The sequence below is a fragment of the Malus sylvestris genome, chromosome 13, assembly GCF_916048215.2.
Source record: "Malus sylvestris chromosome 13, drMalSylv7.2, whole genome shotgun sequence".
Lineage (NCBI taxonomy): Eukaryota > Viridiplantae > Streptophyta > Magnoliopsida > Rosales > Rosaceae > Malus > Malus sylvestris.
In genome coordinates, this window is record NC_062272.1 from 520,821 (window position 1) to 537,130 (window position 16,310).

Consider the following 16,310-nt stretch of genomic DNA (forward strand, 5'->3'; position numbering starts at 1 on the left):
TTGGAAAAAAAAAAGATGGGAAAATGATAAAGGGGATGAATCCAACCTAATTCCTCCTTTTCGATTTTGTGGACAATATGAAAAGCTTAAATCGATGGAATAGGACCCATTAATTTCCTCCTGATTGGCAATGGCAAGCTAGTTAAAGGATATTGCTTGGTTTCTTTTGAAAAATGTTATTTTTTATTTTTGCAAATTACAGTTCAAACACATAAGTTCATAAAACACAAGTGTTTTCTGCTTTGTCTACCACTACCAGTAATCGAGTTTTAACCTTCACTTAATCTGTTTAATATGTATTTGCAAAGAAACTTAGGAACCAACTAATTAACATCAGGAGGAATCATTATCATTTTACTATAAACTAAGCTATTTAAATATCACAGAACATGTCATGGGATTGACTTCTCCTTTTTTTGCTGACTTCACAAACATGTATATTATATGTAAACATTAATAAAATACACTGTTTTTCTTTTAACATTGTTATCTTATATGTAATCCTTTGTATTCCCAGCCCTAATTTAAATAATTTATGATTAATTAATTGGTGAGGCAGCAGGCAGGGACAGGCAGAATTGAGAAATGAAATTCCATATGGGCAAAAGACAAGTGCCATGTGATGTGATTTTACAACACCAACACTCTGTTTTATGTTTTTCATCCCTAATTATATATGTGATTATATAATCCTTATAATTAAGCTTTAATCACAATCATTAGATGCCTTAAAGTGGCATTATCACCTTTAAACGCTCCTTAAATTTAGCCAAAAATAAGCATCTAATCTTCTAGTACATCCATGATATCCATGAGAGACTTTTAACTTTCACATTTACTTTCGAGGTCGTAGGAGACTCAGATTTATTTTTACTGCTGCAATGCTGCATATGCATGTGCCGCTTTCGAAGTTTGAAACTTTGAATAATCATTTTATAAAAATAAAGATTAAGAAAAAAGAAAACCACATGTTAAGGTGGGGCCCCAAAATCATGAGCAAATTAAGCAATTAGGTCAAGGGAAGGGAGGGAGACACGGTGCCGCCCAGATGACTCGATCCCTCCCTGAAGGCTCGACAATATGATGTAACAATCTATCGATGTGTAATGTGTTGCTGGTGCTTGTGCTGGTGCTGGTGCTGGTGCCGCCCAAAAGGCAGAGAGGCATACACAGAACAACAACATGTCTTATTCAGTCAACAACTCTCTGGTCACAACAAACACAACGACTCGATTAAAAAACGAATCAAAGCTTGAGCATTGGTATATTTGGTTCACAAAAGGTCGTGGGAAGAAGCTTGTATTCTTTTACAAATAAACCTCAAGATAGGTTTGAGTTCTGCTTAAATAGTTGGATTTAGTTCGTGAAAGTAACAAGTTAAGACTAATTAAGCTTGATTTAGAACGAACGTACCAAACTAGAGTATTGATATGTTTGGTTTATAAAATTCGTGATAGGCTTATATTTATCACGACATAGCTCGAATTAGGTTTGAACTTGGAGTTTTAATTAGTACGGGAAATGGGTTCTTCATATTGTCATACAACTGACTCATAAACTAAATTATAATAACGCCGGGGACCAATTAGGAGGCCAAGTTTCTTGGGTCTACTCTTATACATCAGATGCTCAAACAAAGAGATTTATGGATTTTTAAACAGTTAAATAAATAAATTCTTTGACTAAAACCCAAAAGACCTTGAAGCAAATATGAATATACAATCCACGTGCAGACTTTGGTCGCATTCGTATGTTGTTTACGATAACCTCACAAAACGTCTTGGTTTTTGGCATTTTTTCCAAGAGATTTGGTTGTTACTTGTTAGTCAAGGCAAAAGAGACATAACAATTTATAAACATTCATCTCATATATTATTCTCCTTAAATATACACGGAAAAAATAAGCCATTCAAATTTAAAAGTTGATCTTCTATCTATTTGGACAAAAAAAACATTACTTTCTTGGTACGGAAAGTGCTTTGTCCGAGATTTGAGCACTTGATTCCAAAAGCAACAATACATATAGAAATTACCAAAAATACATTTGTGGAATTTGGTTGGATGCTTATAATTTTCTTTGTCAATTTGATTCGGAACTTAATGCTCAACAAATTGTGATCAGACGATTTCATTTTCTTATCAAAGAGCGGTTTGAAAGTGTTTTTATAACGCTCCATTAGTACAAATTATAAAACTGTTTTCAAATACTTTATAATGTTTTGGACCTCGCTGTTATATTTTTTACTTATTTTTTCAGTTTTTGGCTTAAATATTCTACTAAATATACATCTGTTGCTTAATAAATCGTAAATCCGGCTTCCAAATGCCATATAAAGTTTTATTTGTACATAAATCACCATTTAATCTGTTTATTTTATAAATCAACTGGGGCCCTTTATTAATTTATATTTTTTTATAAATAAATAAATAAGTTTCGAAACCTAATTAATGTTAGGATCACATCTACAAGTCTTGCAACATTTTCCTTTAATCCCAAGCAAAATATTCCCTAAAACTATTTTTTTTTTCCACAAAAACCGTGACTTATAACCCACGTTTTCTAATCGATTTTGAGAATTTTTACATGATTCATTGTAAGCCAAATTTTGAGTCCTTCTCATTGCACCACATGTTACCTAAAATTAATTTTAGGACATTGTAAATATTTTCGACACCTCCAATCTCTTTGGGGGCTTTGCTATTAGTTTATATTATTTTTTCTATTCTTCAACTTTGAAAATCAATAAAACATAGTTTCAGAATTTAATAAATGGTTGGATCACATCCAAAGGTCTTGCAACATTTTCCTTAACTCCAACACAAAAGATTTCCTAAACTAAAAATTTCAATTTTTCCACAAAAACTGTGGCCAACTCACATTTTCAAATCGATTTTTGAGAATTACTTTATGTTTTTCGACTTAAAAAATTACTAAAAATAGAACCGGAACCTAAGAAATCGTAGGATCTCATTCAAAGGTTTTGCAAATTTTTCTCAACCCCAACGCAAAATAGCAAAATATTTCATAAAAAAAAATTTAAAGTAAAAATTAAAAAATAATAATAATTATTAATACTTCAGAAAACTAATTATACACTCCTCATAAAAATTAATTTTCTTCTAAATTTAAATGAGCCAATAACAATTCCAAATTTTTTATGAGCATAGACTCTTGGTTGAGAATAATTCTCAAATAGGGCCCAAACAAAATTTGATGGAGTAGTTCGGGCTTCAAGTTTAGGCCTAATAACACCGGACCTGTTGTGCTTCGATTTTTGCAAGCCCCAACTTCTTTTACCATTTTACCTCGGATGCTCGTTTGGCTTGGTTTTAGGATGTTCGCGGTCACTGGTAGGGTACAATTCTCGACTAGTTTTATTCGGGCATCGAGGTAGGTTAGTCACCAGTTGGCCACTTAAAAAAAAAAAAAAAAAAAAAATAACGGCCGTCTCTTTCTATTCTAAATCTATATTTGTATTCTTACTACCCTAAAATTTATTTGATTATGTTGATCGTACGCTATCACATGTTGAAAGTGGCTTTAAATTTTTGGGCAACAACGACATTACCGAAGAACCATTAAATTGTAGTGCTAGTACAACATTGAAGATGGATGTTGACGAATGCCTTCATATCAACATTGTACAACTTCATACATGTCCTTTCAAACAAAAGAAGGGCAGCTTACTGTTAACCCAAAAAACAAGTTCAATTGGACCTCAGTTCTTAATTTTATTTAAGCCGCTAATCCAGCTCTTAAACCAAATTTACAAAAAATAAAATAAAATAATTTGTGTCTAAAATTTGATCAGAAATAAAGGAGAAATTTTTAGTTGTGACGGGAACATGAATGGTACACCATGTGTTTTTATACAAGTGGTGGAAAATTTAATTTTTAAATTATTAACCTTTTAACATATATAACCCACCATTTATATAGGAACACGTGGTATATCATCTTGTGTAACGGTCACATTGAAAAATCTCTCGAAATAAAGAGTGATGCACCACTTTCAGAGCAACAGAACTTGACGGGTTACCATTGATTTTAATTTTCCACTATTTTTTTGTTAATTTTTATTTTAATTTCTAATCCCAAACTCTAATTTAAAAAAATATATATATTTAATACAAAACCCACCAACATCGCAGTCCCCACCTTTATTTCTCTTACTTAAAATATTTTTAGATGAATAATTTTGCACGATTAAAACAAACTTTTTAGTTGAAATTTCTTGCCTCAAAAAGTAGTTATTTAATTAATTTTATTTATGCTTCTCTCTCTGTTGAAGCAGTAGTGACTACAGGAGGCAACGGATGACATATCCTCGTTTTCCAGAACACCGTTCAGGTAACTCCGTCTAACTCCTCTCTCTCCTCTCCTTCTTCTTGCTTTCTTTTTTTTACCCTAATTTAATTTGTTCCATTTTTTATTTTAATTTTCCTTTATTATTAATTCTCTTTTGCTTTGAATTTTGTACGTTTAATTCGTTATTTTTTTCTGGGTTTTGTGGTTCTAATTATGTGATGATATATGCTCCTCTGGGATGAGGGGTTGATTTTTATTTTACATATCCATATTATTGTTTCCCAACAATTTTTTTCCTCTGAAAATTTCCAAATTGCATGACGGAATTGTATGAGAGCTTCCGAGTTCAAACTTAACGAATTTCCAGCAGCTGGTTTAGCTCAAAAGTGCTTTTAATAAAAGGAATTAGAACTTTTATTATTCGATTAATAATAGTACTTCTAGTATCTGATGGTGCTGAATATGGTTTTAGAATGGTAGTAAAAGAATCACATTCTGTATCAGAAAACTTTATGCCTTGACAAAAGTGCTTTTAGTACAAATGATCTTTTTTGTCACAGTCGCTCCATTTGGTTTGGGGAGTAATTTTCACAACCTCGTTTTCTCCTTATGCACTCCCACTCCCGCCTATTGTTTTTGTCCTTCGATTCTCTTCTGGTTTATTCAATCTAAAGTTGGGCGAACAAAATGTGGGATCACTCCCCCTTTTGCTTTTCTTAAGCACAAAGGCTTCAACTTCCAGTTGAGGCTTATGCTTTTCTCATGAGGAAAACTTGCTCTTATTTATTCTACTTGGTTTTTTTGTTTCATGTCAAAATTTGTATGCTGTAGGGCATGGTAAAATGGTGGACATGCAATTAAAGGGAAGTGCTTGCAGGATTAAGAAGTGTGCTTTCGATTTACTGTCAATCGGGAACGATCTGACGAACGACGATCACTCGTGGGAGTTGATGGGAAGGGATCTCCGCCTCAAATCCACGTTCTTGTACTGTGATCTTAATCAGATGATCTCTCGTTCACCAAGGGACCAGAAGAGAGCTCTCACTGAACTTGCCAACAAACTGTTTTGCTCCATTGAAGAGGTAATTAACTTAACCACCCGTTTGCAACTGCGTTTAGACCTCCCTAAACGCATGCGAGGATTTTGCTTTGCGATTTAACTTTCTCACACGACAATATGCTATTTGTTTTCCAGTTGGACCATGCAGTGAAAATTCAAAGCCTGCCGTTGACCCAGGATCGATACAATGAGGCTGCTGTCATTTTACAGGAGGTGATGGCTCTCGCGCCTTAAAAATAATCCGGTCGATGGTTATAAACACTGATCTGTACATTATTGTGCACACAAATTTCATGTCATCTGTAAATAAATAGCTCTATCCTCGAGTCAGATCTAGTTTTTTTCGGTTTTAAATCCGTTGCTCGCCATAAAATTCCAGCATAGAAATTCAGCAGGGTTCCTCATGAGCAAACCAACAAACCAAACCAGGGCACCAAACAAAAGTAATGTGGTACAATTAGCAATTATAAATCGAAATTTACAAGAGTGAAAAATAAGTGTTGGAAGCTCGAACTGTATCTACCTCGCTTATTTCCTGCACAAATGGAAGTAAGGGTACATAATTTTAGACACAACAAATGAAGCTAGCCATGGATGGAGCACTAAGATCAAATGCCAAATTGGGGCGGCTCTGAGTAGGCCTCGTCGGATATGTGCTACTCTGCTTCCCAACTTGTACGCTTTGCGCTCGAACAATGACGCAGTCCATCATGATTCAGGACCTTGATTTGTCTGCTTGAATTGGTCATTACAAATAGAAGTCAACTACATATGTCAAAAAAATTCAGGCTATTTATTCGTATTCAGTTCATAAGGCATGCAGCGATTAGACTAAAGAACGCCGCACAGAAAATCAAACTCTTGAAAAAAAGAGAGGACAATTCTTAGTAAAGAAATGCAGAACTGACAGCTAGTACTTTCATCAAATGCACATTAGATTACAGGCTGAAATAGTCAAGAATTAATAGTTACGAAAGGCATAAACAAAGAGTACACAATCATCCAGCTATACAACAATTTGGAAAACACTTTCGACCCTCTCCCGCCTTCACAAGTGCCCGGGTCATGCACACCAACTCACCAAGAATATGAGTCATTTCACATGAACATACCTAAGTTGCGTTACGCAAGAGACTATTAGCAAGATCCTCGTCAATGGGTGGCAGTGGAGGCATTCGGCTCATTATGCCAGGCATACCTCTCATGCTGCAAAAATGAAATAGCATTGTCAAAGTTGACCAAATCTCATTATTTGTAATATACATTGAAACTATGCACGTACTCGTTAAGGATGGCAGTTAAATTGTTCCTCGTGCGGTAGAAGAGGTCAATGTTTTCCTGCAACTGTTTATGAAAGAAACAAACTTTTAAGCAAGCGATAAAAAGAACATGCTTCTAATGTTAAATGATATTATATGTTCATCCGAAATGCACATAAAACTTATGCCAGTAAATTCAAACTCAGAAAAGAGAGATGCTTGGGGTAGGCAGTGCTGTCGTTTAGCGATAATATATAGTGGATTTGGATTATACCATGTCTACAACAAACAAGGTCAAGCTTATCATAAATGAGTAAATAAATGTAGAAAATTATTTCATTCATCAATATATGCTGATCAATTGGAAAAATAAAATTCCAGAAGAAGAACATCAAGCAGTAATGCTGCTGCCACAACGCATCAGTTGCATAAAGTAACATAACAAGAACAGGCATCCCTTTTTTACTTTTGACAGATGACTTCAACTGTTAGCGTGTGGAACAATATGGCATGCAAATTAGCTGTGTAATAATCAACATAACTATGATGGCAGGAGGCACTGACCTTGTATGATGAAAGATTAGATGTAATTTGACTGAAAGCTTGAGCATTTTGCTCCAATAGATGCTTGAATGTGCCACTTAATCCTGATAGTAACCAAAGAACAAATACGTCAATGAAACTACCAAATGAAATATATTAAGTAGTATATATTTAGATGAAAAACAATAATGAGAGAAGACACAAGGTAGTATCTCGAACCTTCATACTGCAAACGCTCACTCTGGTCCATATGGTACACCGAATGAGAACATGCAGCCATGTCCAGTGGTGCAGCTGTATGTATGTTTGTCTTTGTAGACGACTCCACCAGTTTATCCTGAAGAAGCATGATCTTTAGAATACTGGTTCTTCAATCAACATTTTTTTTTTTTTGAGAAGAAACAAAGGTTCTTCAATCAACATTAGATCCTAAAGACATTCATTGGTTCAATTAATTAAAACAAAAATTCCATTAATTGTGTTATATCTTAGGACACCAAAAGTCACCGATACATCATGGGATCTCAAATTTTCATGTCCAACAATGATTACAGTGGGAATACATAGTAATGTTAACTCAGGGAAAGGAGTCAACCCATTATTATTATTTCCAATAAGTCTTGAAATGAAAAAATCTTCATGATAAAAAATGAGAAGTTCGAACAAAAACCAATGTCAGACAGTTCATACAAATTTCACAAACAACCTTCCTAATGTTCCCCTTCTTTCCCATACTATGTTCTTCAGGTTTCCTACGCTTTCTCTGCAAAACATTTCAAAATTAGTTCTAACTCAACCGAAAAATCTAAGGAACAAATCTAAAGTAATGAACAAAACTAAAAATACATCATTAGGAAAAGTAAAGAGCTTACAGTCATCCACCTACACCTCAAAGCAACATCACGCACAGTTTTATCATGTAACATTGCCGCGATCTTTATGTATTTCATAATACTTGGTTCATCAGCATATCTACAACCGGAAAATAAATGGCACAAATATGATAAACTTCCAAACACAAAGTAAATGAAATTCACCATAGTAGGACAGCAACTAGGCAACATAAAGTAAATTGAAAGAAAATCAATTCACATCATAGCGAGAATATATGTGAAACAAGAAGGCTATTTAGAGCATAACCATACCAATTCAAGTTTTCTACTGCAGGGATGAGAAAAGCTGATAACAATGGCAATGCGTGATGGACCCCAAAATATTTAAAGCACGACAGGAGGCCATAGACATAAAGTAATGGCTTAAGAAGCTAATGGTTTAAGAAGTTGATGGCTTAAGTTCAAGGAAACATATGTTATGCTTATATTAGAAGGACCAAAAGATTTGCAGTTTGTTATAGTTAGACAGAGTGCAAACATCCGAAGCTTCGTCAACAACAAAACTTAATCACATCAGAAGCTTCATCACAACATTCAGTGAATCGTAACCAGAGGTAGTTTAGCAACATGAATATCAAATTAATAGGCAAGCAAAGTATACATAACTGTGGCACTTAAACACAGACATGCATGAACGAAAACGAATTTATCAAGAGATAAGGTTCCGAATGACCTACTTGACAAGGCCCTCCGTCAATTTGTACTGTTCCTCCACAGACCACTCAACAGCCAAGCCTGTGTCATGCTTGAGCCCGGGGACCGAATCGAGAAGCAGAGAACCTGATGAATTCCCAGCCTGACTAATTACAGGATTGTTGTTAACTATGCCCGAATTCGACGAAAACATCATGCCCCCGTCCGTAGCAAAATAATTCCCCATCGGAATCATCTCCGAGCTGCTGTGTATGGCCCCGGACTGAAACGATATAGCGTGTCGGTTCAAACCGTAGCCAAAAGCTTCGTCGCGAAGATATCCTGTGTTCGACTCCATCGCCATTTCCTCACAACTTCAGTCCTAGTCGGGGAGCACACAAATCAGCTACGCAATCCAAATCAACGCACTATATTTCTGAAGGAATTGAAATTCCATATCGCGTAAAGCCAACGCTTTCCTTCTTGTTACCACAAACACTGATTTGGGGCTGCTCAATTATCAAAACCCTAGATTCCACGGCTCAACGACGATTGCAGCAAGCCCAATCAAGCAGCAACAAGCCGCCATAACTGGTGACAAAAAACCTCAAATTTCAGCAAAAAATAGCAACTTTAACCTGCAAACGCAAATACCCAAATCCCCAAAAATACGAACAAAATCCCCAAAAAAGCAAAACCCCTCAAATTTTGACAACCTCGAAAGCTCGAGAAACAAGAGAAATACCCACAAGAAGAAGAAGAAGCTGAGCAGTCAACCGTAACAGAAACCCAGAAAAATGTGTTGAAAGCACTTGCATCCGTCGTGTAGCTCACAAATGGCAGATAATGGAAAGCAGTGAGAGAGAGAGCACCAAGTGGGTACGTGTGGTGCTTAGAGAGAGAAAAGCTTGACAGGGGCGTTACCTTTTTGGGGTTCAACTTTCCGACGGAGCCCTAATTGGCCCTCCCTTCCTTTCCATCCATTTTTTATTTATTTTCCTTTTTTTTAGATTTCTTTTCTGGGCAGTAGTAGCACCATTAGCAGTGATCTCTCTCTCTCTCTCTCTGCTGCTCTGCTACTTTTCCCTTTTTTATTTTCTTTTTTCGAAAAGCTTTTTTGGGATTATTTAATTTAATTTTCTGGTTCGTTCGTTTGTTTTCTATTTATCTAAGGCAGACGCACAAAGAGATAGCTCAGCGGCCTGGCGCTCGGCAAATTTGGAAGCTAAGAACGGGGGCAACAAAAAGTTGAAGGCTTTAATTTTAGTGTTTTTTTTTTATATATTTTTTTTATTGTAATGTTGAATAAATTAATTTCTAGTTGCAGATCTTGGAATTCAGCAACAGTGCGAATCCCCATAAGCATTTGATGCCAATTATTGTGGACTCTCCACCTTTCCTTTCCACTTTTTTCTCATCAACTTTTTTCTTTTAATTGGTTTTTAATTCTCTTGCCACAATACGGTTCGAACTCGAGATTAATCTAACTCACAACTATGCAGAGTTTGAGTTCGTATCTCTCTCATGTGGTTTAGTTTAGTTTAGTTTAGTTTAGATAAGAATAGCATTCTCAAAAACATAATCAAACTATTTTCTGTTTAGTTTAGTTTAGTTTAGATAAGAATAGCATTCTCAAAAACATAATCAAACTATTTTCTCTTCTCGAGAGGCCGAGAAGACTCTACAAGTTGTTTATTTAATCGATGGAATGAAAACCTCGGAAATTCAACACGCTTAATCCTCACAACTTTATGCACGATCTCAATTTAATTAATTGTAGTTGTGTGTGTGTTTTTTTTTTTTTTTGTGAAAAATAGAATTTAATTCATTGTAGTTGTTAATTCATCAATCTATTTTTTAATTCCTTAAAGCAAATAATAAACAGTATGTTTTCACTTACTATCCCTAAAGCAACTTACATAGAACTAGTTTATTTTCAACATAACATCCTGTCCAATAATATTATGTATTAAAACTTATATATTGCAATACCGAAAATCAGATAACAATAAACTCGTTATAGGTACCGTTTGGTACGTGGAACGGGACAGAATGGGACGAGCCGTTCCGTCCCACGTTTGGTGCGCCTAAAAACTGTGGAACGGGTTGTCCCATGGGACAAAATTTGGCTGATTTTTCGTTCCACCTCTTCCGCCTGGAACGACCCGTTCCACATCCGTGGAACACAAATTTATAACATTTTATGACAAAATTTCTTCTTATCTTTTTCAATATTTACATCATCTGTTCCGTCATGTTTCATCCCGTCCCATTCTGTCCCATCTGCGTACCAAATGGTACCTAAAGTCATTCTCCACAAATCCAACCAAAACACCCATAATGTTTATAAAACGGGCCTAAGACCATTTTCATAATAATTAAAAAAAAAAACCAAGATCCAAAGCTCTTATTAAGGAATCTGGACCGGTCCACTAAATGTAAAAGGCCAATGGACTGTCAACTAATAATTTTGCCGGAACACTGTGTGAAAAGTGAACAAAAAATTTGAGCTTCACGATCAATGAAAATTGAACACAAAACGTAACGTGCATAAGCAAATATTTAGTAGTTACGTTCCGAATTCAAATTCCTCATCCCCTCAAATTTGTGCAGCCCATTCCGATAACTATGATGCACGTCAACATGCAACGATAATGATCTATATTTCTCAAGACATAACTAAGCATTCGATACAAAACTGAATGTCGATAGTACAACGATTATATCAGAGAGGTGCCTAAAAGCCTAGTGTTTGATGCTTAATTCGAAGTGGTTTAAAAACACCCTAATCAACAACATGCACGTTAACCTTGAGTAAAAAAATAAATAAATAAATAAACCACGGGGGTAAGTCCCTGGTAGATTTTTGATGCATAAAACAGGGTTGCTTTGGAAGCAAGAAGCAGCACAAAAATTAACCGGATGAGATGGTAACTCAATCAAGTAGCTGCGCTGACACAAACTGACAGAGTTGGTGCAGCTGAAAAAGCTGGATCATTTAACAAGTATATGTATTTGATCTCAACTGGCAGAGTGAGAAGAGAAGAGAGATCAACCGTTAGACAAAGACTGAGACTGCAGCATGGAGGATTCATGAATGGAGTAGTTATCCCCAGCAGCACAGCTACCAAAAAAATTAAAATCGGAGAGAGTGAATACGCTTTGATTCGATCATGTGCCCGTCTACGCTATGCTAGCTCCATTCCATCCATGGTCTGTCAAACTGTTCTATTGATAGCCAGTGTGAAGTATATGAGGATCAATGTACCCATACTGGACCTGATCAAGAAGAAGAAGCCAACAATCACTTCACGTAAATCTCATCTCTCGTATTTGTTACCAGAGTAGTACATATAAAAAGACATGGTAGAGGATTCATATTTATTGAGGAAAGAAATAGAGGGCTTACACTGTTGCAAATATAAAAAGTATCTTCCGAGGGTTGATGGCCATAAACCGATTAGTGCCTGTAAGCACAGTTGAGCTTGACCCAATGGATTTTGCGGTGATCAATGACTGCTTCAACGGCTCCGACTGAGAGTTCACTATCAAGGGTAACATAGATAAAGTTCAAATTGCAATCTATGCCAAGGTGATCGATGATTTTGAATGTTGACACCAACCCATTAGAGTAAAGGATGACATTAACTTTTCAATAAGATTGCAAATTATCTTTTGAAACTTCATAGAAAGCTAGCTAGATGGCTATATTATACCTTTCACTAGAAGTTTCTTTGGTGGCTCATCCGTGTCCTCCTCGTCATTACTAATCAATCTCTCTGCTCGATAAGACCATTTTCTTGAGAGTGCTCTCTACAGAAAAAAAAAATAGTGTAAAAGAAGAGCATGAGAAAGTTTGCTGATCAATTAGTGTGCATGCCATGTGAGGAGTACTTTCAAGATTGACAACAACGACACTGCTACTTACTGTCATTTTGGGGCTTCCGGAGCTTCTATCTGAGAGTTGTGTAAGGCTCTCAATATCCAACACGACGGTATGAGTTCTATCTGAAGCAGTTGTATCAGTCTGTCGTTGAATTAAATAAACAATATCAGTACATTAATGGATGCATAAATAATCTGCCGATGAGATATAATCAGTGACCTACGTACAATGCATCGATCCAAATTTTATAGACAACCGTGTTTAACAACAGACATTCACAATCCCATACAAGGTCCAATAGTCTACGGACACTGCTCGAATTTGGGCAGGAATAACCGGATGCAGATCAATAACATGGAGCTCGAAAATTTATTTACTTCGAGCATGATTGATAATGCAGTTGCAGATAAGTTACTAATTGCTTAAAAGATTTTTATCATTTATATATCTAGACGGTAATTTCATATTTTCTTTTGTTGTTGACTGACAGTTGCTAGAAAGATGTAGCATTTGGCCTCCAAGGAAGGACTACAAGTACCTGAGAAACAACAGACAGCTCTAAAGCAGTGAGCTAGCTAATGTCAGAAGAGTAACATTATTGGGGTACTATTTATATTTTCTTTATTAAATATGACACCTATGTAGAACGTGGCCAATTCCAAATAAACTTGCCCTAATTTTTATTTTATTTTTTGAACAAAAGATATTATCTACACTAAAGAGGAGAGGGTGAAGCTTAGCCTCATTATGAGCTAGCAATAATGTGGTTCAAACTCATATTTGACGATAATCGAACCTAAGACCTTTCACTTACAAATGAAGAGGAATATCACTAGACCATAATACTAAGTGACAAACTTAAACAAATTGATAAAAAGAAAACTAATTATTAGGACTAAATACAAAGCCAAATGAAATTGGATGAATACAAATTTCCTACTCCTAATTTTTATCTAATTCTTGGACCACTCCCATGGTCTCCCATGTGATGTGAAGAACACGAGGCAAGAAAAACTACACAAAAATTACTCATGCTAATTAAGCTTAATTAATAATCTTTTGAATTAATAAAACTAATACGCAATCATGGAGCCACATGCACCTAAAATATCCCAAAAATTACTTATAATAATGGGATATATTTTTACGATGGCAGACAATCTACTGCGTTTCTGATATGCTTGTTTAGTTGTTTGCTCGAATTAAGCGAAAATGTATATGATACTCCAAGGCAAAAGCATAATTAAATAGCTTAATGATAGATTAATGGTTCGTTTAGAAATGTATTTAAAATGATTGAAAGTATTTTTAAAGAAAATGTTTTTAGGTTTCCAAAGCACTTGAAGTGCTTTTTCATGATTAACTTGTATTTTCATTAAAAATTGGTTCCCAAAACATTTTCACTAAAAATAATTTCAGTTATTTTAAAGCCACTTTCACATGAGTCCTAATTAAAAAGCATAGATGTTCATGCATATATACCAAGAACTATTGAGTCCGTGAGTTGAATGATGCTTGGCAGTTAGCATGGTGGAAGTGGATGACTTATGGCTTCAATAATTGCTATCAACCTCTATATATATATATGTGTGTGTGTGTGTGTGTGGGTGTGTGTGTATTTACAATTTGTTTTTATATTTGGACTTTGGCCTCAACCAGGCATTTGTTATATAGCTGTACTTACCGGTATTCTGCAGAGTCCTTCATTGCATGAATAGGAAGGTGATTAATTACAGATTAGATGCTAATAACAAATTTTAATTACAAACATTTGAGATACTCTTTGCTAGTCAGCGCAGTTTGGTCTTTTAAGTTTTAATCGAAATTCAAATTTCCAAATAACGTAGACATCCAAAAGCTACAGAGTTGATGTACAGCAGCAAATGCACAAAAAGACAACATATAACGTGTCACTTCAGTACCACTAATGTCATGATGCAATATGGTTTTTTTTTCTTTCTGATATATCATGCTAATACTGTTGCTTGATTTCGATGTCAAGTATTCATTTATAAGTTAAAAGAAATACGACTTGATCGCATCTGAAAATGCATTCAGAAGTGAAATTGAAACTGAAATTTATGGATGGTTAAACCGTTTTTAAATCGAATTAGTAATTAGTAATTAGAATGAACAAGTTCGATTACGACAAATATTGGAGTCCAACAAGAAGAGAGAACATAAAAACTAGAAAATTACAAAAAGAATTAAAACATGGAGATTATCAGTTCATCTTAATTGTATCTGTAATTTGAATAAAATCGATATATAAATGAAAACAATTTGGAAATTAAGGCAGAGGAAAAATTCAACGATATATCTGTAAACCGAGATTTAAGTCGTAGAACAATAAGCTCCACGTACTAACGTAAACACCGAGTCATTACAAATTTCCAGTTTTATATGAATTTTTTTAAAGGAAAGTGTATCATTGCAAAGAGTAGAAGAATCGAGAAGAAGAGTACCTGTGCGGTCTGCTCCTCCATCTCAAAATCTCTCTCGATTGAATTCTCAGAGAAATTAATCAGAGCGGCCCAGAGAGATCGCCCTCCTCCTCCTCCTTGATCAATATTCCTCAATGTATCAATGTTTGCCTCTAACTTAGAACAACTTATCAACAGAGCAGCTCATCGCCGATCGCCGTCGGAAAGCGCTCTCTCTCTCCTCCTCCCGTCTCTCTGTGTTTCTCTTCTGAGACTGAAATTTGAAGACGGTAGCGTCAGAAGAGAAGAGAAGACTGCTCTCTCTCTCTCTCTCTCTCTCTCTCTCTCTCTTCAAACATCAACTCGTATATATTGGCATTTTTAATGATGCGATGATATATATGCTATTGGACTTTGTTTAATCTTTTTTCTCTCATAATTTTGATACGTCCATACTTTTATGCCTACCGTTCCGGTGGAAATTTAGGTTAAGCCGCTCAATTAATACAAAAATATTGTATAGAATACATTAAATCGTAATATTAATGACTCCTCTCTTTGATTTATTTATTGTCCGAGTCATATCTGTTTTATATTTTGCCGCTCTAAAACATAAGAAGCCTATCGATCCAAGTGCTGGTTCAGTCAATTAATCTAAGGAAAATGGTAAGAGGATCATTTTTAACGTCAATTCTCGTACTAATATTATAAAAATGTATGTTAAGAATGACTCTCACATTAATGAGAGGAAAGACCATTCATGTGCTTATAAATAGTTGGATTACTCCTTATATTGCTAATTGATTTTATGATGAAACCTTAACTTTCTTCAGTATCAAAGAATCCATAAATAGTCATATTTTAAAAGAGTCTTCTTTGTACTTCTCTTAATCAAATGTATAATATATTTTCGATTATTGTATATAATTATGATTTGGTAGTACCTCCCAATCCACCGTGCACATATTATATTCATTATTTTATGTGAAATCGGGAATCACCTCATGCATTGTTGAATTTTTTAATATTAAACGGGACCGGTTTGTAGTTTTGTTATGATAGGCATTTCAGTTTCTCTTTGATCACCATCGTGTGACTCACAAGTGCCAAAAAACATTGCTTATATTTTATGTCTATTTCTAGCAAGTGGACTACCGCATAACATAATTTAGTTACATAATGTAACATATATGTAGTGGAACATGAATGTACGTGCGCCATTCCTATGAAGTTTGAATGCTTTCACCGATTTCTGCTCAGTTTGGTAAACAATCTGTTTATATCATATTTAGGATCTCGTATTT

At 35.1% G+C, this 16,310-nt stretch overlaps 3 protein-coding genes across 6 annotated transcripts; 1 reads left to right on the forward strand and 2 right to left on the reverse strand.

Moving 5' to 3' along the window:
- Positions 1–4,183: 4,183 nt before the first annotated feature.
- Positions 4,184–5,723, forward strand: LOC126596885 (photosynthetic NDH subunit of lumenal location 3, chloroplastic-like). Its single transcript, XM_050263573.1, has 3 exons — positions 4,184–4,351; positions 5,141–5,391; positions 5,505–5,723. Exons 1-3 carry the CDS (start codon positions 4,318–4,320, stop codon positions 5,601–5,603), a joined length of 384 nt encoding a protein of 127 aa, XP_050119530.1. The 5' UTR covers positions 4,184–4,317; the 3' UTR covers positions 5,604–5,723.
- Positions 5,724–5,809: 86 nt separating this feature from the next.
- Positions 5,810–9,969, reverse strand: LOC126596884 (uncharacterized). Of its 4 annotated transcripts, none has more exons than XM_050263571.1 (9): positions 9,443–9,969; positions 8,742–9,288; positions 8,044–8,143; positions 7,878–7,934; positions 7,391–7,508; positions 7,193–7,275; positions 6,652–6,713; positions 6,482–6,575; positions 5,810–6,104 (listed from the first exon to the last, which is right to left on the reverse strand). In XM_050263571.1, the coding sequence occupies exons 2-8, from the start codon at positions 9,059–9,061 to the stop codon at positions 6,482–6,484; spliced, it is 834 nt and encodes a 277-aa protein (XP_050119528.1). In that variant the 5' UTR covers positions 9,062–9,288; positions 9,443–9,969; the 3' UTR covers positions 5,810–6,104. The 4 variants fall into 4 exon arrangements, with proteins under 4 accessions (XP_050119528.1, XP_050119529.1, XP_050119527.1 ...); XM_050263572.1 differs by having other exon boundaries at positions 5,810–6,101; positions 9,622–9,966; XM_050263570.1 differs by having other exon boundaries at positions 5,810–6,101; positions 9,447–9,966.
- Positions 9,970–11,341: 1,372 nt separating this feature from the next.
- On the reverse strand, positions 11,342–15,424 carry LOC126595134 (uncharacterized). Its single transcript, XM_050261509.1, has 5 exons — positions 15,049–15,424; positions 12,626–12,724; positions 12,414–12,510; positions 12,107–12,242; positions 11,342–11,976 (listed from the first exon to the last, which is right to left on the reverse strand). Exons 1-5 carry the CDS (start codon positions 15,067–15,069, stop codon positions 11,916–11,918), a joined length of 414 nt encoding a protein of 137 aa, XP_050117466.1. The 5' UTR covers positions 15,070–15,424; the 3' UTR covers positions 11,342–11,915.
- Positions 15,425–16,310: the final 886 nt, after the last annotated feature.

What these genes read in the sequence shown, in the direction of transcription:
- LOC126596885 (XM_050263573.1), top strand. Translation starts at nt 4,318, where the DNA reads ATGACATATCCTCGTTTTCCAGAACACCGTTCAG. An exon ending in TTTTCCAGAACACCGTTCAG is followed by an intron (nt 4,352 to 5,140) that starts GTAACTCCGTCT and finishes TGTATGCTGTAG; the next exon opens with GGCATGGTAAAATGGTGGAC. An exon ending in TGTTTTGCTCCATTGAAGAG is followed by an intron (nt 5,392 to 5,504) that starts GTAATTAACTTA and finishes TTTGTTTTCCAG; the next exon opens with TTGGACCATGCAGTGAAAAT.
- LOC126596884 (XM_050263571.1), bottom strand. Translation starts at nt 9,061, where the DNA reads ATGGCGATGGAGTCGAACACAGGATATCTTCGCGACGAAGCTTTTGGC. An exon ending in TTGACGGAGGGCCTTGTCAA is followed by an intron (nt 8,144 to 8,741) that starts GTAGGTCATTCG and finishes TTCCGGTTGTAG; the next exon opens with ATATGCTGATGAACCAAGTA. An exon ending in TTAACTGCCATCCTTAACGA is followed by an intron (nt 6,576 to 6,651) that starts GTACGTGCATAG and finishes TCATTTTTGCAG; the next exon opens with CATGAGAGGTATGCCTGGCA.
- LOC126595134 (XM_050261509.1), bottom strand. Translation starts at nt 15,069, where the DNA reads ATGGAGGAGCAGACCGCACAG. An exon ending in TGGAGGAGCAGACCGCACAG is followed by an intron (nt 12,725 to 15,048) that starts GTACTCTTCTTC and finishes ATTCAACGACAG; the next exon opens with ACTGATACAACTGCTTCAGA. An exon ending in CTTTTTATATTTGCAACAGT is followed by an intron (nt 11,977 to 12,106) that starts GTAAGCCCTCTA and finishes CTTCTTGATCAG; the next exon opens with GTCCAGTATGGGTACATTGA.